The sequence below is a fragment of the Larus michahellis genome, chromosome 3 (genome assembly GCF_964199755.1).
Source record: "Larus michahellis chromosome 3, bLarMic1.1, whole genome shotgun sequence".
Lineage (NCBI taxonomy): Eukaryota > Metazoa > Chordata > Aves > Charadriiformes > Laridae > Larus > Larus michahellis.
Genome location: NC_133898.1, coordinates 104,005,500 through 104,030,207, shown reverse-complemented (window position 1 = coordinate 104,030,207; position 24,708 = coordinate 104,005,500). Strand labels below are relative to the sequence as shown.

Below are 24,708 nucleotides of genomic sequence, written 5' to 3'. Positions count from 1 at the left end.
CACGATGGCTACGGGTTTGTTACCTTTCAAGTTATTTCCAGCACCGTGTATGTATACAAAGGAAAGGAGAGGGTGTGGAAAGGCTGGAAAAAGGAAAACAGATGTTTGCTTATTGCTCACTCTTTTCCAGATAGCAAATACTTTTCTGTATGCAGTATCTCTAAAGCTCACTTCACATTATTCTTTGCACTACAGCAATCTGGATTCTGAAAAGCAGAAAATTTAAGTTTTCAGAGGCAGTTGTGATTATTTCAAGGAAACTGTTTAGTAGCTTTTTGGAGAAAGTGTGTTGCTAATTCATACTCATTCTGTCACAGCACTATGATAAATTATTGAAAATGTTTTGTACCATTTTTGTTATGGTTTTGCAACAGCGTTAGCAAACAATAGTTAAAACCCATGGATACTGAGAAGGTACTTCCACATTTGAAATATTAGCGAGTGGTCTTTTGACTGTCCAGTACCCCTTTGTTACCCTCATGGGCACACAGCTACACCAGCTGCACATTTCATACACAGAAAACTTCATGATAAATCCGCTGTCAGCTCGAATTTTGTTTCTCTGCAAGGCTGAATCAATTTGGTCCCTGGAAAAGAAGGGCTCAGAAACAGACTCTGAGGCATTCATTGTGTGACCATGGATGAGCTGCTGATCCCTGAAGAACTGACAATACACAAGGTTCCAGGAGAGTGTGTAAGCCCTAATGATAGTGGGACAGTGACCTGTGGGAGAGGCAGACTTTGAAGTATCAACCAGCATCTATCTTACCTACTTTAGAGGTGTCCTCCCCTTATCAGCAATAATTGGCAATGAAATCTTTGCATTTCCAAAGTAAGCTTGACCTTTTGCTTCTATAATATTGTGCTTGCAGACCCAATGCTACATCAAAATTGCATTCCAGGCTCTTGTAATTTCCCTTGTCCTTCGTAAGTCAAAGTCTAGTGCGGAACAGTCATTGTATCTAATAGCTTGAACTGTTAATACACCCATCATGCTGTCTACGATGTGTATCCACGGGATGACTATCTCCTATTTCACAGCAGCCTCTTCAGTACAAAGATCCTGAAGGTAGAGATCTAACTGTACCATGCTGGGCACGAGTCATGAGCAAGATTCCAAGATATGCCCTAAGCGAGGCCAGTAAGTGTACTTTGCAGTTCTTCTGAACACTCCATATTTTAGAATACCAGTCCCAGCAATTAGGAGAAAAAGACTGTGGCTTAGAATAATTGAGGAGAGCAAAGCACACGAGAGAACTGAAGGCCAGGAGAGTAAAAAGGAAGCTCCAAGAGAATCAAGCAGTACCTTCTAAAATTCATATGCTCAACTTGTCAGCTGTAAAATAGCAGAATGATCTATTCCCACATGAGGATCAAAAGAAGTAGAAAAAAAAATATCTTTCTCTGAAGAAATCGTAATCATCAATTACAAGTGACAACCAGAAATATTACAAAAAACCCTGTTAGTTGCCAAAAATGGTCATGAGATATAAAAAGGTCAGAGGACTATAGCACCCTGAAACAGCATGGCATAACTATTATTTTATCTCTAAATGAAGTAATTTTTCTAAGATTTTATACCATAGTGATATATTTTTCCCAGTCTTCAGGTGATTAGTTTGACAAGAACTAATGATGGAATCTTTGCCAAGTCATTCATCTCTCTCGTGTTTAAAAAAAAAAAAAAAGGAAAGATTTTCACAACCACTGTTAAACTATACGCAAAAGAAAGCCCAGGTGTGCAATTTGTAACTGGCTAAATAGATAACCTAACTTTGGATGACTGAATAATAGAGTTTCTATTTTATGAAGTACATAGGCTTTCCTCATTACTCCGTTGTGTTAACGTGTTCAAGGCAGTCTGTACTAGCAAGAGAACTGTTGTGCCTAGTAAACTATCTTTCTAGGATGACTGGAGGATTTTTTTTCCTGTTGGATTAATTTCCAAGTGCCCCAGTAATAGTTTTTGGAACATTTACAAATAAATGTCTTAAAGAAGTAAGAAAACCCTTTTAGAGGGAAAAATAAAATTTCGCATTTGTCTGTCTGAATGGCTAAATTCTGTGCAGATATTGGTCTCATCTTGTTGTTTTTTAAAGGGCACTACTGAGCATCCTGCATAAAGTCATGCTTAATTAAGACAAGGATCTTACATGAAGGGGAAAAAAAATTAAGAACTGAAAAAAGGTAAACTAAACATGCTTTGCACACACACGAAATAACTAAAATTCTTCATACAGAGATAGGAAAATATCTTAGAGATGCGCAGACCAAAAAAAACAACTGCCAAGTAACAAACATGGTATTTTCACCTCTATAGTAGGCCTTAGTTATTGCATCAAATTCTTCTTGACCCGCAGTGTCCCATAACATTAGCCTGACATCCTCATCATTAACTCTGAAATAAACAACACAGTTTTTGTAATCAATACAACAAACAAGAGCAATTGAAAACAACTGACATGGAAATATTTCTATGTCTACAATGTAAGAGTAATTCAGTTCAAATTTAACTTCATTTAAACATAACGTAGTTCAGTATTGATACCTCTGTAACATGCTACGGCAGTAGTCCCCTGATTACATTACATGCTCTTTCCCAACAATCCATGTTACGTTTTCCTCCTCCTCGCATTTCCCTCTTTGGGGAAAAATATAGACTTCAAAACAAAACTTAGGTGCCTGAATAACGGCCCTTTTGTCTTTTTAATCAGCTTACAAAATTTATAGAATTTTCTTACTTCACATTACCATAGTATTTTCCATTTTAGCAAACATAATTGGGTATTATCTATTTATATTACACAGAGACTAAATCTATAGCATATTTAATTTTTTCCCCAGTCATTCAAGCCTATATTGGCTAATAAATTTGTGCAATCATTTTATCGTAAGCACTTCCACTTCCTCCACAAGAAATAAAAAATAAAAAAAAAATTAAAATCAACAGGTGGTAGAATACAAAGGGAACTTGTCAAAAAGCTTAGTACGATAGAGGTTCCAAATTTTATTTTGCTTTTCATTTATAATTCTAAGCCTTGGATGGAAAACAGAGTGATATAATTTCAGCCCACTGTGCAAGAGAGAAAGCAACTCCCTTTACTGTGCTTTGGAGACAGCAGGCCTTAGGTTTCAAACCTTTGTAAATCTTAGGATTACAACAGAACAAAGAAACAGAGGGAAAGGTAAAAATCAAGAGTATGGCAGCTGTTTAATACATACTGGATTTGTCTTTCCAGGAAATCTACACCAATAGTTTTCTTGTAGTCTTTTGTAAAAATCCCCTTGCAATATCGCTGAATCATACTGGACTTCCCAACAGCTCCATTTCCTACTACCACCACCTTGATGGCCACCTCCATATCTTCTTCCAACATCTTTGCAGCCCAAGTGACTCTCTGGCTTATTCAGGAAACTATTGATTCTGTAAACAAAGTAAATAGCTACATTCATTAAAATGCTGTGAATAGAAGCAAGAGGAAAGATGACCGCACATTAGGGTTCACGCAGTCAGTACAGTCCATTTCCAGCTCTGCCACAGACTGCTTAAATGACCTCAGGCGAGTTATTTAACCAGTCTGTACTTCGATTTGCCACTTATTAATTGGCAATTTATATAACTGTATTGTCACATGTTGATTATGTTCCTGATGCTCCACTGCTAACACGTACAAGACGCTCAACTGATCAACCTAGCACATATTATGAGTCTGAAGTATGGCAACTTCTACCTTCAGCCACTCTTCTCTTATACGCAGTTCAGGTTATCATCACCTAACATCAACACTGACATAAAACCTATATCATTTTGTGGTGATATCCCTTACTCCAGTTCTTATGAACTTGTCGAAATTTGTCTTTGTGGGGAATTAGGTTAAAAAAAAACAAAATCAATGTGTGCTCTTTTCTTTTTTTTTTTTTTTGCACGTGAATCAAAACACTAAACATACTAAATATTACTGGATAATTCTGAAGATTGTGTGTTTCCCAAAGGTCTTTTTTTTAAAACAAGAAATTGAATAATCCAACCGTCTTAAAACATTTTTTAAATGTTTAACCTTTTGGGTAATTTATCTTATCAATACTCCATACACAAGTTAGTTACACTCAAAACGCCTGTATCATATTAGGTTTAACTACAATCTCACACCACACAGCCACTCCGGGAGGGGACACCTAATTTCCCTCTGTTTTAATTTTGCTGTCGCTGAATTAAGTAGAGACAAAACCAAGATGCTGAAGTAGTCGGACAAAGTTCACATATAGCGCATAGAGTTCCGTACAGCGCACATGGAGATTTCCATAGAAACTAAAATTCCCATGTGCAAAAATGGAAAATATTTGACTTGGCTTAACGTAAAGATAGCTCATTCAAGTTTCGGTGGTGTTTTTTTTGTTTTGGGTTTGGTTTTTTTTTGGCGGGGGGAGGAGGGTTGGGGTTTTTTTTGTTGTTTTTTCTTAATGAGGAAGAAACAGATATAGAAAGAGAAGAGAAAGGAGACAGAGGCTAAGCATCCCCCGCGTTCTGCAGTGCCGGGCCATCAACCGACCCTTCGCATCTGCAGAGCGGCAAATTTCCTCCCCTGAGGAAAAAAAAGCATCCCTTCTGTCAAAGGAGGGGAAAAAACACCGGTTTTACAGACTGTGCCCATCGCCGCACCCCGCGCTGGGAGAGCCGGGCTACCCGACACCCCGGCTCGCCTCAACCGCGGGTCATGTTTCGGGACTGCCTCTGGCTGCATTCAACACTAGTGTATATATATATTTTTTTTTATCAGATATTAGGCAAGCAGGGTTAACACGGCCGCTAGTCGGCCCCGGGGGCTCCGCATGGCCATTTTAAGCGAGGACCAGCGCTCGGTACAAACAGCCCGTCGGTGCCAGGGGGGCTGCCCGCGGCCATCTCCCGGCCCTGCCGCCGCGGCCGCACTGAGGGCGGAGGCCGGGCCGGCCGCCCCGGCCCCCCTCCCGCCGCCCCGACCCCTCCAGCCCCGCTCCCGCCGCCTCCCCGACCCCGCTCCCCGGCTGCCCGCCAGCACCCTCCCGCCTCGGGGCCCCGATTCCCGCTCGCGGCCCCTCTCACCAACCCCCGTCGGGAGCGGGGCGGGCGGCGCTGCCGCAGAGGGCACGGCGGCGGCGGCTCCGCCTCAGCGAGGGAGGGAGGCAGGGAAGGGGAGAAGGAGGGAAGGCGAAAGGAAACCGCTCGCTGGGGCCGACCCAACCCGGACGCACATCCCGGCTCCCCCGCCCGGAAACGCCGTCAGGACCGGGGGCGCCGCTCGGGGAGGCGCCCGCCCGGTGCCTCCGCCCCCGCGGCGGCCCCGACCCTCCGATCCTTTGGGAGCCGCTCCCGTGGGGTTTGGCGTCGGGCCCGCTGGCCGCCCGAGTCGAGGAAGAAGCGAGGGTGAGGTGGCGGGTGGGATGTGCCTGCCTGGTCCTGAGGGGTTTCCCTCTGGGTTCCTGAGGAAGGATCCGAGCGCGGCTGGTCTTCCGGGGCCCCGGGGGCGTTCATCCCTGCGCCTCGCTTCCTGCCCGGCGGCCCGTCTTCCTCACCTCGCCTTCCATGGGAAACAAACCCCTGTGTGACCACCCAGGGGCTTTCGCCAGGCCGCCCCTGAAGGCGGCTGCCGTCCCTGTGGGTAGCACCCCTTCTTCTTCACCAAGGTGTGACCGCACCAGGCTCAGCCCATCAACATGGCACATAGAATCTTACCATAGAACTGTTTAGGTTGGAAGGGCCCTTAAAGACCATCTAGTTCCAACCCCCCTGCCGTGGGCAGGGACACCTCCCACTAGCCCAGGCTGCTCAAAGCCCCATCCAGCCTGGCCTTGAACACTTCCAGGGATGGGGCATCCACCATCTCTCTGGGCAACCTGTTCCAGTGCCTCACCACCCTCACAGTAAAGACGTTTCTTCCTGATACCTAACGTAAATCTACCCTCTTCCAGTTTGAAACCATTACCGCTTGTCCTATAACTGCATGCCCTTGTAGAAAGTCCCTCTGCAGCTTTTGTCAGCCCCCTTCAGATACTGAAAGGCCGCAACAAGGTCTCCCCGGAGCCTTCACCAGGCTGAACAACCCCAACTCTTTCAGCCTGTCCTCACAGGAGAGGTGCTCCCACCCTCTATATATCAAACAGAATATGGTAATTTTTAGCATAATTGTAGACATGGTGGTCTTAAGATCTGAAGATGTTCTGGGTTTGGGTTTTTGTTTTGTTTTGTTTGTTTGTTTTTAAAGTTGGACTGATAAAAGATATCCCCTGCCTTAAAACCTCTTTCTCTTTTCATATTGCAAAGCACATCTTGTTGGCTGGGGTGGCAGCTTTCAGTGCTGCCCCCAGCACTTCTGCTACTCAAGTATGGCCGAGTAACACTCGGGCATTACTGAGTTCGGGTTGCTGAAAACTGCCTTGCACAACTAAGATTTCTTCATCCCTGTCCTGTGCTTCCCAAGGCTGCATCTTCACTGGAGAGTCAATTGATGTAGCACATTTATTGTACCTAAATAAATATGTTTTGGATTAGCACATTTTGCAGCTATGCCTCAAAAGAATAATTAAATTTTATGCATGGTTTTTATTCTGAAATTTATGCTTTCATTTTGTTAATGCTGGCCCCGACTGTTAGTGTCGGAGTCTGTCTGATGCCAGGGCTTGTGTATGCCAAAAGGCCTTGAATTAGAGAGCCCTCCCATTAACTCAAAGATAAATTTATTGCCTGCCTAATACCAAAGTAATCATGTCAGAAATGGTCCTTATTGTACTTCCCAGGTTTCATCACGGGGGACGTGAGGTGCATGACTGGGATTCATCTCACCTAATACCTATATCGGAAACACGTGTATGGTGTGGTTCACCTTCAGGTGGCTGGCAGGTAGCCCAGGTGTTCCGCTCCCTCAGTTCCCTCCGTTGACTGGAAAGGCAGCCTGTGGCCACAGCTGTATAAGATTAGAGGAGATATGTCCTATCCTAAGTGCCCTAATTTGGTCAGTAAGTTAGTGAGTGCTGTAAATAATATCAGTTTTTAATTTTCTGACCTTCAAATTCCATATATTGGGTAATGCTTTTATGAAGCGTGAGGCTAGAACATGTACTGTGACCTGTCTGGCATATTGGCGATGCGCAGATATTTCTTTGTGAAACCCCAACAACTCAGTGAGGCTAAACCATTCTAGCACCTTATGGCTATACTGAGAGCAATTCAGGAAACTTTTCTTACCATGTCCCACAAAGGAAAGAGAAGAAGGGAGGAACCGATACATTCACAGATTTCAAGGCTTTAGCATGTATGTGATTTGATGACTCGTGATGAGGTCAGCCAGCTATGTGACTTGTTTGCAACTAAAAAGTTGTATCTCTCTTCAGTTTGTCTAAATTAAAATTCCGGTCACTGGATCTTACTACACCTTTTCACAGAGATTGACTAGCACCTACTCTTGGGCATCTTTTCCGTTTGCAGGTACCAGGATGCACTCATGAAATCAGCTGTGAAACTTCTCTTCAACAAACTGGATATCCCAAGCCCCGTAAGACACCTATAACAATACTAACTTTTCAGCATCTAGATCACTTTCTGTGACACTCCTTTGAACACTCTCCAGTATTTTGGTGCTGTAAGCAGATACACCAAATTCGAAAGCAAATTATACCAAATTAGTGTTAATAGTAGTAGTAGATGTACAGAGGTTAGGCAACTTCCTACCTTCTACTTTGTGTTCCCCTTTACAGATCCCTGAAAGGTCACGCTAATCCCTTTTGCCGTACCATTTCACCAAGGTCTCCTATTCAGAGAGCTTTCTGCATATTCTCCTGTGATTACTCCTTTCCAAGTCATTTTTTTAACATGAGCATATAGCCCATGTTCTTTCTTTTTTTTTTCCAGATGTATTATGGTGCAGTTAGCTACAATGAAGTTATTTTGTTTGATTGCAAGGCAAATCAAATCAATCTGTAACAGGAAAGTAATGCCATCCTTTATTAAAGTCATCTGTTTGTTAACGGCAAGCTTTACATGAATATCATTGTCTGATTAATCAATAAAAATGTTAAATAATCTTTCACCAAGAGTCCTCAGGAGTCCCATTAGAGTCACTCCAGTTGCTGATATCTCCATAATCACAACTATGGTTTGCAATCTCTCAGTGAGGCAATTTAATGCATCTGCTGCATGCCCTGGTTTTTTTTCCACATCATGTATGCATTTCAGCCGATGCAATCCTGAAAAAAAAACAACCAAAAGAGACAGCAACTTCTTGATATAATTTGTTTTCTGTGAAAATGTGCTGCATGCCGGACTTCTAGTCACTATATTTTTTTTAATGTCATGAAAATATTTCTATTTATGTATGTTTATATTTTATTATCAAATCCTTTTAAAGTTGGATATTAATGTCGTTGCTCATATAGCATACCTTGTAGCTGAACTGCATGCTAATAAGTCATTAAGAATAAGATCATACAAAGGAGAACAAATAGGGTCAGAGACACAAGTGAATGTTGGTGTACTTCTTTGAGGGGATGACTAAGATCACCAGTTCCCACAAGCTCCTGAACTTACAGGGGTGACAGTGGACCTTGCCATGGCGAGGCATGCAGTGAGCTGCAGTGATTCCTCATCTCCAGCTTTCTCCCCGCTGTACTCCACTGCTTGACAAAGAGATCCGCTTAACACTTGCCAGGAGAGACGCTTCTCCGCAATCCAGCAGCTCATAGACACAAACCAACAGGACTTTTTGAAAGGTTTGAGTTGGAAGCCAAGGTTTGCCTCTCGAATCTGCTGCCACTGATATTCTTCATTATGCTTTTCTCTCTATATTTCCCCCCCCCATTACTAAGAGCCATGCAAATTTGCAATTCTGACCTACTATTTTCTTCCAACCTACTATTTCTGTTGATACCAACTATTTATGTAGTTTTTATGTATTGTCCTGTCTATGATATCAGAAGAACCTATTTTCCAAAAAACGCCTGTAAGGAATCATCTGAGTAGCCTAAAATAAAAATGATCCCAAGCTTTTCATTAGATTCCAAGCTTACACGTCACACCCAATACAGTGTCCTCTCAAGCAGTTTTATGTTTTCTTTCTTTTATTGAACAGAACCTCTGCTGAAAGTTGGGGAAAAACTATAAAACTCAGTTACAGGAATACATAGGTATGAAAAAAGCATTCACTTGAATGGCACAGTGTAAAAGTGTCAGTAGCTATGTGCTATTTTTTGACATGAGGCCTAGGTGTAAAAAGTAAAGTCCCATTTTTTAATCAATATTTGCTTGCTTTTTTGACACTAAAAATTTATTCTACAAATAATCCAGTTTTGCTTGGCATCTAAATGAAAAAACAGGCAAAAATAAGTTTTTAGACGCCATACCAAGCATTGCATTGCCATTTATTTTTCATTTCCATACTTTTCGTTTGTACATCACATTCAATTTTAATTTTTATATATTTCACAAACATATAAAAATATGAATGTTGAATACATTCTTTTTGTATTTTTTGAAACTGATGATAGTATAGAATCATAGAATCATAGAATGGTTTGGGTTGGAAGGGACCTTAAAGACCATCTAGTTCCAACCACCCTGCCCTGGGCAGGGACACCCCCCACTAGACCAGGCTGCTCAGAGCCCCATCCAGCCTGGCCTTGTATGATACAACCTGCCATTGCCGTTTTGTAATCCCAGGGTCAGGGCTAGGTCAACAACGTCAGAGAAAGTAAGATGTGTTGCATTGAAGGATTTTTATGGCTATTTTTGTAATTCTGAACATACTGATGTTTACGACTGCAATTATTAATGCATTGTTACGTAACTCTTAAATAACTCTCCTATGAGGAGAAGTTAATGAGCCTTGAGATGTCAACAGTTCTGAAGAGGTTTCCCATGCCCAAGGCAATAGTTTCTGTGCTTAAGTGTAAATAAAGTAAATAAAACAAGATAAGATGCTGTCAGCAGTGCCTTCAACTAATTTCATCCAATATATTCAGCGATGCTGTTGAATTATCAGGTACAAACAGTGTCATACAATAACAAAGTAGAATTTCTAAATAGAGTTATTTCTGTTAACTCTATAGAGGCTGATAAAAAAATAATTGATCTGTGTGCTGTCTGTTTTCTGAGTAATAAAAATGTAAAGAGAAGAGAAATGGAAACATTTGAGGGCAACATCAGGATTTAAACACTAAATATTAGATAATTCAGTTATATATATTGAAGAATCATACGTAGTTTTAGTATTTGCTATAGCTTGCTTCATCTGGAAATGCATTTGCCCAAAGAAAATGCTGAAAGTGTTTAAAGTTGTGTATATTCAGAGTTACTGATGAATCTATATTAGCAGAGTTGCTTGTACTAATGGACCTGTTATCTTTTCCTGCTCTTGCTCCTTTAAATATGTATCCAGTGAATGAAAAGTAATGGCTGCCTGAGAAAGAGGGATCCGCTACCACACCAGAAGGAAATAAAGATATTAATCTGAATTGGGTAATCACTTGAAAGTATGTCCTGGTAGCACAGGAAAGGCTTATGTAACAGTTGACAGACAACAAAGGTACGAAGACGTAGATAGCAAAGGAGGAACAGAGTCAAAATTAGCAACAAAGAGCTTGAAATTGAATATTTGCTATGGCATTAGCAACATATTCCCCTAGAAAAGCAGGTTCTGAATACTGCTTATCAATCTTTCGTATGATGGATCTTCAAATCAAAATTTCAGTGACCAGGGGGCAAAATGAGAAGTGCTAGAAGTAGAAATTATTTGGGGATAAGAAAACAACCCAAATACTCTTCTGATTAAAATTTGCTGCCGCGGGTAGCTGAAGAGAACTGTCTTGATGATGATCAGAGGGCTTAGGCAGTCAGAATTTCTTATTAGTAATTCATTCCTTTATTTAAATTTGGCAGGATATACAAACCCTTCTAAAGTACTTTGGAGAACGCAGCGCTTACCATAGTCAAGCAAACTATTGGTTTATTTTTGCTTTATTTTCAGGGAATGCTGTTGAGTGGAGCATTACATCTGAATTTGGAGAATTTGGAGTGACAGAAATAAGTTTCAAGCTTACAGTGTTACATTTAGGCACCTGGGTTCAAATAAATCCATGTAACAGAGGCTCTAGGAGTTTTGGATATACTGAGGACTTACAGGTTGCCTGGAAATCAGTGGAGCAGAAGAATCTGAGTAACCTAGAAAACTTTACCTGTATACATACATACATACATATATGCATACATCTATATATATACACCTTGCAGTACATGTGCATATGTTGACTGGAACATCTTGTGAAAATGCATTTTTGTACTTCTGTGTATTTTGTGTATAAACATTTTGACAGCATTTCTGGGAAGAATTAAGCAGATAAAACAGAAACAAGATACAAGGAAGGTGACAAGAATCCTGCAAAATTAAAAAGTTTCCAATTAACTGGTTTCTTAAAACTGTGAAGAGTCTAATAGGAAAAAAAACCTGAAATATCGGCAGCAATCGTTACCATGGGGAAATCAGCTTGCTATTCAACAGGATAAAGTCAAGAGGTCTAAGAAGGTCAGAGGAAAGTAGACACTTCCGTTACTTTAGTTTTGAGAACTTGTTATGAAAATACATACAATTAATTAAAACAAAGCTACCCAGAGACCTGAGCTGTAAAGAGTTTTTCTTGCTACCCACTGTCGTTTGTAAGTGCTGTTCAGACTTTCTGCAGACCTGTATTTTAATCCTCATGTGAAACCAGAGGAAAACATTCCTATGAAGTGCAAAACCTTCCTAATGATAAAGGAACTGGAATCACCAGAATGCGGTAAGTTATAGTTAAGCGAGGTTGTTCTCAGAGGCAATTAGGCGTTTTACAAAGATAGTAATTTGCTTCTTTTCTGCATAAATATGTTGTCATTCATTGACATTTAGCTTCCCCCACATTTTTCAAGTTCTCTTTTGAGTCACTGAAGGCTTTATAGGAAGTAGATGATTTGAGAAATACCTTGTGTGACCTTATCTCTACTTGATGTCCAGATCGTGGCAGTCAGTAAGAGGTACTTAACCGGTGTAATAGCATTGGAAACTTGCAGTGGCAGGAATTAGAGGAAAAAAACATACACATGTGGATCCCTGTAACTAGGCATGTGATGTATTTGCCTGGTTGACAGATAGATTTTTATTATTTGAGAAACTTTTCAGGGACTGGAATCATTCATAATTGTCACATTAGTAGACGTGGAGAAAATCAGCTTTGTGTACAATGAGTCATATGTGTGCAAACTATTTTTGAAGTAAGCTAACGTCTTATGTGTGACTGATGTAACCTTATTTTAAACCTACTGTGATAGATCGACGGTGTTAATTTACTGTATTGAGTAGTCAGCATCTCTGTGTCCTTATTTTTGGAAGCATTAGTTCTCCACATTACAAATTTTGCATGTTGACGGGTATCTTTGCAGACGCTTGTTGCTAGAAAGCAGTTTAAATGTGGACTGCCACATTATGTGCTGTTATTCCAGTTTAGTCTGTGAAGTTTAGCCCGTTTCAGACAAAAAATGCCATGAAACAAGCTAAATGTTTGAGATTATCATAAACCAATTTTGTCTCAGGACATGCATTTCTGAAATCAAGACACAGATAATCACCACCTGAATAAAGCTTTGAAATATTGCACTACTACAAAACAACACAAGTATTTGGGAAAAATGTTGCTATGATCTACCACAGCCAGGAAGAGGCTTGTATTTACCATATGTCACAGATCTGTCTACGTGATATCTCATCTGGTTTCTACTGTGAAATGCCATCTGTCTTGTACTCAAAATCTATGGAAAAGTAACTGCTGAACTGTGTAACGAAGAGATTGTGGATAAATATTTTGAGCTTAGTGCAGATCCGTAGGTATTTTATATTATTAACTATATATTTATGTAGATGTACAGTTATATTTTAGCAGAACATATAACAAAGTGAAAGTATACAATTATTAAGATGTTACCCTTTTGATATTTGCAGGTAAAGGAGACCTGTAAGAGATTCATGATGCTGTGACCAGCCACTGGTAGATCGTATGGCAGACGGTATCTAATAAAGTATTCCATCTGCAGTTACATCTTAAACTTCATAGCACTGTGAGATGAACGTGTCCTAATAAACAAGTTTATAGATGAAATACATACCAAATAGGATGTTTTTGGCAGAGATGAAAATGCTCTACTTAGATTCTTACAGAAACGTGGATTTGCTTTTCCCCATGGTTAAGCCACAGAATCATAGAACCACAGAATGGTTTGGGTTGGAAGGGACCTTAAAGATCATCTAGTTCCAACCCCCCTGCCGTGGGCAGGTGTAGGAATGTATCTGAGAGAAAATGGTCATGTGAGCCAGCCTCCCCACTATGAGAGATTAGATTAAGAGCAAAACAGGTGGTAGAAGACGGAATTAATACATAGGAAAAACGGGACTGAGAAGGCAGAAAACATGTTGTGCTAATGACTAAGCAATTTACGACGCAAATTCTTGTAACCAATCTGATGTGTGAACAAACTGCATGCACAGCGTGTGGACAGTGTAACTAGCTAATCAGAAATAGGCGAGTCGCTTATTATAATAAGCGATTCGCTTATATGCTACAACGCGGGGTATAAAAGATGATGATCTGTGCTTAATAAATGGCTTCTGTTGATTCACATTGGATCGTCTGGAGTCCAGTTATTTCTCCTCAGCCAGGGACACCTCCCACTAGACCAGGCTGCTCAAAGCCCCATCCAGCCTGGCCTTGAACACTTCCAGGGATGGGCCATCCACAGCTTCTCTGGGCAATTGTCTGCAGTCATGTAATGGCTTTGGTAATGTGGGACTTCAGAAAGTTGTTTCCTGAAGTATGTCAGGACTGAGTTTATATTGACTTTTAGATACTTTTGTAAGTATATTTACAAAATTTAACAGAATCTGTTTAAAAAAAACCCACTCTGAACTCCGCTTACTGTCATTTTCTTTACATAAACACAAAGAAAACTGTTAAATATAAATGAATATGCCAAAAAGGACACTCTACAAGAGTAAAGCAGGATATTTTGCAATAGAATCATAGAATCTTCATGGTTGGAAAGGACTTTTGAGATCATCGAGTCCAACCAAACAACCTGCAATCTCTGCCACTAGAGCATGCCCTGAGGTGCCACATCTAGATGTTTCTTAAACACCTCTAGGGATGGTGACTCAACCACCTCCCTGGGCAGGCTGTTCCAGTGCCTGACCACTCTTTCAGTAAAGGAATTCTTCCTAATATCTAATCTAAACCTCCCCTGCCGCAGCTTCAGACCATTTCCTCTGGTCCTGTCCTTATTCACCTGGGAGAAGAGGCCAACACCCACCTCTCTCCAACCTCCTTTCAGGGAGTTGTAGAGGGCAATGAGGTCTCCCCTCAGCCTCCTCTTCTCCAAGCTAAACATGCCCAGCTCCCTCGGCCTCTTCTCATATGACCTGGTCTCCAGACCCCTCACCAGCCTGGTAGCTCTCCTCTGGACACGCTCCAGCACTTCAATGTCCCTCTTGTACAGAGGGGCCCAGAACTGAACACAGGACTCGAGGTGAGGCCTCACCAGTGCCGAGTACAGAGGCACCATCGCTTCCCTGCTCCTGCTGGCCACTCTAGTCCTGATACAAGCCAGAATGCTGTTGGCCGCCTTGGCCACCTGGGCACACTGCTGGCTCATGTTAAGCTGGCCGTCCACCAGCACCCCCAGGTCCTTTTCTGCTGGGCAGCTTTCCAGCCACTCTTCCCCAAGCCTGTAGCGTTGCTTGGGGTTGTTGTGACCGAAATGCAGGACCCAGCACTTGGCCTTGTTAAACCTCATACAGTTGGCCTTGGCCCATCGATCCAGCCTGTCCAGGTCCCTCTGTAGAGCCTTCCTACCCTCAAGCAGATCAACACTCCCACCTAGTTTGGTGTCATCTGCAAACTTACTGAGGGTGCACTCCATCCCCTCATCCAGATCATTGATAAAGATATTAAACAAAACCGGCCCCAGAACTGAGCCCTGAGGGACACCACTGGTGACCGGCCACGAAGAGGATGTCACCCCATTAATCACAGCTCTCTGGGCACAGCCATCCAGCCAGTTTTTAACCCAGCGAAGAGCACACTTGTCTGTGCCATGATTCGCCAGCTTCTCCAGGAGAATGCTGTGGGGGACGGTGTCAAAGACCTTACCAAAGTCCAGACAGACAACGTCCACAGCCTTCCCCACGTCCAGAAGGCGGGTCACATGGTCAATAGAGCAATCAGAAAACTCTCAGGCAGAATTGTCAAGAAAACTGCTGCAGGGTCAATTTGCTATGAAATCTATATATTTTTACTTTAATTCACACTGAATTAAACTGGATAAATCTGCTGCAAATAAAATGACATCTTGTATTTGATTAAGTGTACAGACAAATATGTACCAAATGTGTTGACTTTACTCAGTAAAAAACAATGTTAAAATAAACTGTTGGTACTTTTTATATAAGGCTACAGTACCCTTTCTCCTTCCTTCCAGCTTCACTTGTGGCTGACAGCTTCAAAGTCCTCTCTAGGCTCTGCCTCAATGCTCTCCAACGAAGATCTAATTTTCTCTGAAGTTCTCCTAAACTCTTATGGTTTGAACAGTCTGAAGGGTGTTAATTATTGTGGGGACAACTTTTAAGTCACAACGAAACAGTTCTTTACCCAGACTGTACGGTCCATCCAAAGCACATCCCATGCAGTGTTCCTTCTGAGCCTTTAACGCGGGGTGAGGAAGAAGTGGCCTCTTGGGATTATGTTCCCTTGTTGGAGACACTGGAGCAGGGACTCAGAAGCCACAGGGGGAAGTCGGGTTGTTGATGCTCTGCCTGGAAAACTGAGGCACGGGTTTGTCTGGGGGGCAGAGCAGAGGGAGGAGAACTAGAAAGCATATCTTGGCTGCATGCAGTTTTATCGAAAGCTTTGCCAGATCCTTGGGGTATGTACTTACCAAGCCTCCAATTAATTAAGACTAACTTATTTGTGACTAACAGTGCAGATTGTAACAACTGAGAAAATGAAGAAATATGCAAAGTCGTTAATTGTACTATAAAAATAACACAACATAACAACATGTTTTCTGAGTTCTTATTTAGTGTATTAATCAAGAATGGATAAAATTCACTCATTTCCTGTGAAGGAGTGAGATATTAATAGAAAATTAATAAATTAATAAATATACAGTCCTGAGAGTAGTTATGATTCTTTCTATGCCTACATAGTTGTTTCTGTTGTTCTGAATGTATTGTATCTTATACCTTAAAATGCTATAGGCTTATTTTAAATAACTGCTGAAAAGAGTAACAAATATGAGTTATTTGATAAAAAAGTTGATTCCTATGTCCTGGTAGCTGACCTGTCTTTTGTACCTTCTCCATAATGCTGGGGTTTTGTACATTTGCTATCAAGTAACTGTAGATTTCTTAGGATTTTTTGTGTTTATACAAAATGATGAGCTTGGTGGGAAATTTATGTATATTCAAGTTGGTGTATATGTTTCATAAAAATTGAATTATCGTAAGGAAATAATTTGCTCTGGGAACACATTAATTGAGTTAAAATGTTATTAGTTCAAGCCTCCTGTCTCTGCTCAAGTAACATGAATCCTGTTTTTACCAGTCTGCTGGAAGGGCACACTGGAGGGATAAAAGATTTGAATTCAATCAGGCAGAAGAGGAACGTGAACTAGATTTCAGTTTTCCAAATTTTAACTGTAAGCACTGGGCAAGTAAGCATAAAGAACTGCCAAGATGCTGCCTCATGCTTTGTGTGAGGTTGGAAGCTCACCAGATGATGACTCCTAGGGCAAATGGTGCATACTGTTCTTGTCTCCCTGTCCTCGGGGGCAGACAGCTCATACAACATGATGGCAAAAGTGGCCTGTGATGTGAGAGCTTAACTCTTCACCCTTTTCACCCTTGTACCATATAGGTTTTTAGCACGCTTTCTGTTTATTTATCACCTGATTGGCATATGCCTTGTGATTGCATCAACATATTCTGTATAGGGAGCTGTGCCCATCACTGCACCTTGGCTTCTAATTTGCCCTTGCTGTGCCTGCTGCCAGTGAAGCTGCCAAATTTCAGCTATGCAGGGCTATTTGAGGACCACCAGCATCCTATAGGCTAGGGCAGATGGGTAGAGTTTGTCACCACAGACCTCATCTTCACCCAAAACACTGAGTGTAGCCAGTGCTATTTCAGATGGGACAGTGCCCTTTATGTCCTCCACTCTATTATCCAGCAGGGATTTTGGGTGAGAAGCCAGCAGCCTTTCATGGAACCATATTGTCTTCCATTTTGGGGATGAGTAGTGCTGAGCTTAGGAAAAGAAGGGCTGTATCCTGAATGTTGTAGCCACTTCACTGCAGCGAAAGCACGCATCCGTCAGAGCTGCTGTCACATTGCCATGAAAACAGGACAGAAGCCATCGTTTTCTATGGTGCCGAGCCAGTCCAAACATCTGCATTTTAGCTGAGGGCTAGTTTGGTGGCAGTGAATCCACTACTGCTTCATAGTATTTAAAATCATTTTACAGCCCTCCAAGGACACACATCACCTCAGAAATGAAAGAAAATATATAGGAAGATACCTAATTGGAAGATAAGGTCTATGCTATGAAATAGGCATATCCCTATGGAGATACCTTTTTTTTCTCTGCTCCCTTTCTCTCCCCTTCTTGGTAGTGGATATTCAAAAGGGGATATAAAAAACCTCACAAACATGTTAAGAGAGTTAGATGTTGTGAGTTCAAACCCTTTCCAGCTGCAGTATGACTGGAACCCAGGGTGTCCCAGGACCTGGATGAGTGCTCAAAAATTTCAGCTTTGTGGAAGACCTTATTCTCCAAAGGCAGCTGATTTGTTGAATCCTGAGTAAATGAAGACACTTTAAAATGGGAATTGTTTTTGCCTGTCTAAACCCATTAAAATAGGCCCATGGAGGAGGGCTGGTAAGGATGGTGCCCCGCCACCTCACTGTCACCCCGACTCCCAGGTCATCTTCTCTGGGGAGCAGCCTGCTCTTTGCTTCTCACATACAATTCATGGAAGACTTTTTTTTCATCTCAGCCTTTTATCCTTTCTTAATCTGTATTATTTGTTTGGTTTTTTGCTGGGCTGTTTCAATGCATCTAGATTTTATAGTGGACTAGGACTGAGACTATATATCTATCATCTAGCTGATTTTAGGAAAATAATTAGAATTACTCATAAAGGAGAGTTATATAGAAGATTTGTGGTCTGAGAGTAAAGTAGATCTTCTAGTGCTTTTGGAAATATCTGTCTAAGAAATCAGAAATCACAGCAGAGGGAAAAAAGTGCCTGAAAACCATGAAACCATAAGTCACTCCTAAATATCATCTCAAAGACTTACTTTTCCTGTTCTCTGTTTCACATTCATACATTGCTTATTGTATGGCCGGTTGCAGCTGAGATGGAGTTAGAGGTCTTACCTCAGTATTCATTTCAGACGTTCACATGCATTGCCAGGTTACTATAAACCTCAGAAAAGTTCACAAGTTATTTTCCTAAAATGTCTGTTGGAGTCAGCTATATAACAACCTCTCAATGGAAAATATACATTGATAAAACTGGTGTCAACTAAAATGCCATTGAAAAGAGGAGGAAATTACGGCACAGCTTTTCAGTGTGAGACGTGGTAACCTGGTAGAGTGCTGAGTTTGCCTTACACAAGTAGGTTGTCTATAGCTCCTGGCAACAGAGGGATTGACTTTCTCTGCCAACTCTCTCTGCTGTTGAAATAAATACAGCTCATGCTCAACTTCCTAGTGGCATGGTGAGTCGCTGAATGCCTGCTAAACGAGCAGATCATAGCTTCAGAGGAAGTGGTAAGTAACTAATATGTGGAAATCCACCATTGACTGACACGTCAAAATACTTTGGGATGAAAAAAATAATCCCTCCTCTGGTATCAGTCGTGTTCAGAATTGCATTTAGCCAAGCATAACTATGTGGTGATTTTGCTAGATTAGAGATGAGATTATTTACCTTGAAAATGTGAGGGTTTGTACAGGAGGGTATCACCCCATCCAAATTCCAAGTCTACCCCTTAGCAGTACTGTTCATTTGGGGATACACTGCGCTTCCTAAATTTTTCTAAGTCCCCAGGAACACAGCACCCAGATGACATTGCTTATCTCCATTATTAACAAATTCACCTTTGTAAATTCTGCTGTCAGAAAATGGAAAGAACCTGTTCTTTGAGCCCAAGTTGTATTTTGAGACCCCACTATTATGCTAAACCCCTTTATTCTGACACGGCATCCATTACCTGAGGTGTCTGTCCCATATGGGCTCAGGGATAAAATAAAAGCCTTGTATTTTTTCCCTCTCCGTTTCATACACTCTTGCTCCCTGAGTGTACTGAGGGCTTTGGCTTTATTACTGGATTACTTTTCAAGCTTTCCTCCCCCTAGAAAGGCTGACGAAACTCAGTAAGTGCCAATGCGGGTCTGGGAAGTCTGAACAGTTGGGATAACTAATCTACTTTGGGGTTTGTCTTTTAGAGCTTTGCTGCAGTACGGCCTTCAAAAATAAGAGCAAAGACATTGAGCTCCATAAATAAAATCTTCTCAAAAATCAGTAAAATGTTCTTCAGGAAAAGACTTTTAAATAACAATGTTATACTGAATATCTCCATCCCTCAAAGGAAGAATAAAAGTAAAATGTACTAGCCAAATGGCAACGATCGAGAGCCCAATATATCTCTTTCTCATTATACGAGGTTTCTAAAAGGTGACTGGGAATCTAGGGAATGCATTTTTATTGTAGAGTGGCAGGAGAAAATTAAAAACCAGCTCTATTAAATGTTCTCACTAGCTTAATTAAGAGACATATAACGAAGCACTTCATCTGGCTGGCTTTTACAGCCAATGGCAATAGCAAGTCTTTTAAAAAGAGAATAAAACAGAAAAAAGGAAATATTGCATCTACACGTTGTGTGGGGTGAAGCTGTGGCATAAAGAGGATCGATTATCTTGAAATTTCATGTGTAGAAAACGGAAAAGATAATTGTTGGTGGCCCCTTTTCGACTTAGAACTTTGCTATTTATCTTGAAGTCACAATAATTTTTGTGCTGCTTATTTTCATGCCTATTTACTGATACTTAATACCTTCAGGTAAATATCAGTCTTCCTTAGTAACCTCCGTGTGCTTCCAGAGTGCATATTCTTGCTCGTCACTTAGACACCACCCACTAAACATACTCAGTAACAGTATTGACTGTCTTTTCACAATGATTATACGTAAAGAAGAATCTTTGACAACTGAAACAAAATATTTACCTCACTTTAAAGACCAGTAAATGCATTAGAAACAATTGAAGGAAGTTAGGGCAGGTTGTGGCATGCCTACGAAGAAAGAAATCAATGAGTTGCATTTATATGGTAGATCAAAATGAAGGCATTATTCTGCAGGAGGTGGAATTAGGAAGGTGGTGTAGGTAAGCTTAACTTGTATGGGCAAGTTCAAATCAGTAGCAAAGTTTGGGTTTCAGTATCACAAGGCAGAAGGGAAAATATGGGCTCTGAAAATCTCTTTTTTAACATTGAGTATTGCTCCTGACAAAAGGTTTAAAATAGAGTTTATGTATTTAGGCGAAGTAGATTCAGGTTGTCAAGTGTAATTATCAATTGGAAAAAGACCAAATTAAAAACCAGAAAATGCGAAAAAGATTACAGAAATGCGAAAAGGTATTATGAACATGCTAATAAAGTTATTTCATTGGCAGTCCCCTTTTTGTTATGTTTCATAATATCAGCGAATGAAGATTTTGTTACATTCTCCCAATGTTTAAGTAAATTGAGGACTGGTAAACATGATGCACAGGTGAGACAGTGAGTCTTTGCTTTACTTAAACATTATGAAGATTAGAACCAAATCTTCACTTGTGTGCTTTAGGATTTTCTTCTCTGGCATACTCTACAGAAATAAAGAGCATAATTTTGACAATCTGGCAGGCTATGTTTTAACCCCCATTATGCAGAAGCTTAAATTCTGTCAGAAAAAGAAAAGAAAAAGCAACCTTTATTCAGTGGGCTGATAAACACCATTAACTCCTAGGGGAGCTGAGCAGGGACTCTGCTACCAGGGCACTTTGTATTCTTCAGCCCTTGGCCCAGATTCATCCCCTCCTGCCCATAAATGTGGACAACTAAATCGGGAACTCTTTGTACAGGTGTCAGAAAAAGACAGACATATAGGGAAAGAGCAATTCCAATAACATTCAAAATCGTTCTGTGGGTCTGCTTATTCTCTCCATTGATTACAGAATCACTGAATGGTTGAGGCTGGAAGGGACCTCCAGAGGTCATCTGGTCCAACCCCTCTGCTCGAGCAGGGCCACCTAGAGCGGGTTGACCAGGACCATGTCCAGATGGGTTTTGATTATTTCAAAGGATGGGGACTCCACAGCCTCACTGGGCAACCTGTGCCAGTACTCAGTCACCTTCACAATGAAACAGTGTTTCCTGATGTTCAGAACCTCCTGTGTTTCAGTTCGTGCCCACGTTTCCTCTAGTCCTGTCATTGGTCACCTCTGAAAAGAGTCTGGCTCTGTCCTCTTTGCACCCTCCCTTCAGGTATTTATATGCACTGGTAAGATCCCCCTGCGCCTTCTCTTCTCCAGGCTGAACACTCCCAGGTCTCTCAGCCTCTCCTCATAGGAGAGATGCTCCAGTCCCTTCATCATCTTTGTGGTGCTATGCTGGACTCTCTCCAGTAGTTGTCTTTCTTGTACCAGGGAGCCCAGAACTGGACACAGCACTCCAGGTGTGACCCCACCAGTGCTGAGCAGAGGGGAAAGATCACCCCCCTCTGCCTACTGGCAGCACTGCTTCTAATGCAGCCCAGGGTAACGTTAGCCACCTTCGTGGCATGGGCACACTGCTGGCTCATGATCAACTTTGTGTCCACCAGGACATCCAGGTGTTTTTCTGCAAAGCTGCTGTCCAGCTGGGTGGCCCCAGCATGTACTGGTGCCTGGGGCTGTTCTTCCCCAGGTGCAGGACTTTCCACTCCCTTTTTTTGAACTTCATGAGGTTCCTGTCAGCCCATTTCTTATTTATAAGAAATTTATAAGAAACAGAGAAATAAGAAATATTTTTTTTTATAAATAAGAAATTATTTAGACAATGAAAGATTATAGAGGAATGATGTATTTGCTCTATTTCTCTTTCCCTAGGGCAGAGCATCTATGCCTAAGTTATTCCTGATAGATACTTGTCTTGTTTAGTGTTAACAAGCTCCAGTAATGAAATCTTGACGAGTCCCCCCAGGCACTTCTTTACTATGAGAAGGTTTCTCCTTATGTCTACTCTGAAATTTTCCTTGCTGTGATAATTGCTTTTCCTCCATGATGGTTTTTGAAAATCATCAGGTTCTCACTCTTCCCTATCAGTCTTCTCTTTATTAAGCTAAACAACCAACTTCATTATGTTTTTGTGATTTTAGATCTTTGACTGTATTTGTTTTTGGACTCTCCAGAAATACCGACTCTCCATGCTTCTTCAAATATGATGACCAGCTGCAAAACCATGTTCACGGCCTCACTTGTGGGCTTGTGGGCTGGGCTTTTCGTGATGGCTCCTTCTGAAATTCCACTCCCATCCCCACTCCCGCCCCCCAGAAAAAAACCCCACACACCACAAAAGAAGCTGAACTACTCATTGTGCTCACCAAATTCAGTGAAGCTTCATCCAGGTTTCATCATAACAATGCAAAAGAAAGAGACCTGGAGGGATCGTTTGGCTTGGAGTAGAAAATCTCAAGCTTGCTTCCTATATCTCTAAAATAGTATGTATCAGCTATCCCCCTCTACTCTGCCCTGGTGAGGCCGCACCTGGAGTACTGTGTCCAGTTCTGGGCTCCCCGGTTCAAGAGGGACAGGGAACCGCTGGAGAGGGTACAGCAAAGGGCTACTGAGATGATTAGGGGACTGGAACACCTCTCTTATGAAGAAAGACTGAGGGATTTGGGTCTCTTCAGTCTGGAAAAAAGACGGCTGAGGGGGGATCTTACCAACGCTTATAAATACTTAAAGGGTGGGTGTCAGGAGGATGGGGCCAGGCTCTTTTCAGTGGTGCCCGGGGACAGGACAAGAGGTAATGGGCACAAACTTGAGCATAGGAAGTTCCACCTAAACATGAGGAGGAACTTCTTTCCTTTGAGGGTGGCAGAGCCCTGGCACAGGCTGCCCAGAGAGGTGGTGGAGTCTCCAACTCTGGAGACATTCAAAACCCGCCTGGACACGTTCCTGTGCAACCTGCTCTAGGTGACCCTGCTCTGGCAGGGGGGTTGGACTAGATGATCTCCAGAGGTCCTTTCCAACCCCTGCCATTCTGTGATTCTGTGATTCTCTAAGTGTGATTTCAAGCTGTGTCTATGTAACATTGTTTCTTTGCAGTCCATCTGCAGATAACTTCATACGTTCACGGCATAAAAGCAAAGGTGAGCATCCAGTTGAAATTTATCATTTTGACTACCTCTGTACTCAGCAGAAAGAGGGAGGACTCCTGGTGGGTGATTCATCTTGGGATAAAGTAAGTGTCAAAAATACACTGGAGATCTTTTGCTCTCTGAGACCTCTCTCTCTCCAGTAACCACTGAGGCAGCCAAGTCAATTAGCTTAAACCAGGCACTTAAGCTTTAGATGCCTAAATTAGGTGAGTGAAAGTAATTAGCAACAATATTCTGTTTCAGAAATTCTCATTGCTACTGAAAAAAAAACAACAGCTACTGCAAAAGATGACTTCATGAAAATATTATCCTGCTGGCTGCATTGTCCAGTGTAACTGAACAAAAATGCTTGTAAAAACAAAATAGGCACAGTTGTGGGCTATCTACTCAATGAGCTATACACACATGTCACAACTCATTACCTGTGGTGAATCTGCTAGAAATGCCAAGGGTTGAATCACTGCAGTATGAGCAAATCAAGTGGTAGGAATTGGCTGGTTTTGCAGAGATTAAGAAGTAATATAAAACATCACGTTGAAAAAGACGTGCTTCAATCAGGCAACTGCAGCACAGACTCAGAAATGTGCAATTTCTCTCAGTTTACACAATTACCAGTGTTTTATACAACACATAATCCATGGATTTGATTGTTCGATAAATTACTGAGGTTGAGAGTCCAGCAGATTTCAGAAATAAGCACACGTCAATTGTTACGGTCCCTATTTTGAGCTGATTTGTTTGGGCATGTGTAGCCTCAAGCAGGATATGCACAACTTACAAGTACTAAGCAAGTGCTTATTGACTTACACAAAAATTAGCTTGGATTTAATGACCTCTTAGGTTAAGGATCAATACGCTCGCTGCTCCAGATATGGCACCCAGGGTGTTTGCTGCCCAGCCAGGCATCAGTCATGAGGAGGAGGCCAGGCTGGTCCCACGGCTCCCCGCAATGGATCTACAGGGCTGCTGGGCCACCTACCACCAGCACCACCAACACTCATGACACTGGTGACTTGACCCAGGAGCTCCTGACTTGTCCCTGGGCTGACAAGCCTCCCTCTCTTTTATAATTTAGGGTTATACACCTTTCCATGACGATGTTTTCTCTCTTGAATCCTTGAGCTGCTAACAATCTTGACTCACCAGTTCTAGCTCTACCTCTGATTTTTATTTTTCTTGTCTCTGTACAGCCTCACAGCTCATT

At 41.7% G+C, this 24,708-nt stretch overlaps 1 protein-coding gene across 4 annotated transcripts in view; it reads right to left on the bottom strand.

Annotated features, from left to right (window-relative positions):
* RAB23 (RAB23, member RAS oncogene family) overlaps positions 1-24,708 on the bottom strand; it is a 40,927-nt gene that overhangs the window by 5,624 nt on the left and 10,595 nt on the right. Inside the window, exons 1-3 of one of the 4 annotated variants that reach the window (XM_074581543.1) lie at positions 5,432-5,796; positions 3,223-3,424; positions 2,313-2,398 (exon numbers count right to left, since the gene is read on the bottom strand). In XM_074581543.1, the coding sequence (XP_074437644.1) occupies positions 2,313-2,398; positions 3,223-3,377 (241 nt within the window). In that variant the 5' untranslated portion in view covers positions 3,378-3,424; positions 5,432-5,796. Of the gene's footprint in view, positions 1-2,312; positions 2,399-3,222; positions 3,425-5,083; positions 5,278-5,431; positions 5,797-24,708 lie in introns of those variants that run through there. The other 3 variants (XM_074581539.1, XM_074581541.1, XM_074581542.1) reach the window with 3 other exon arrangements.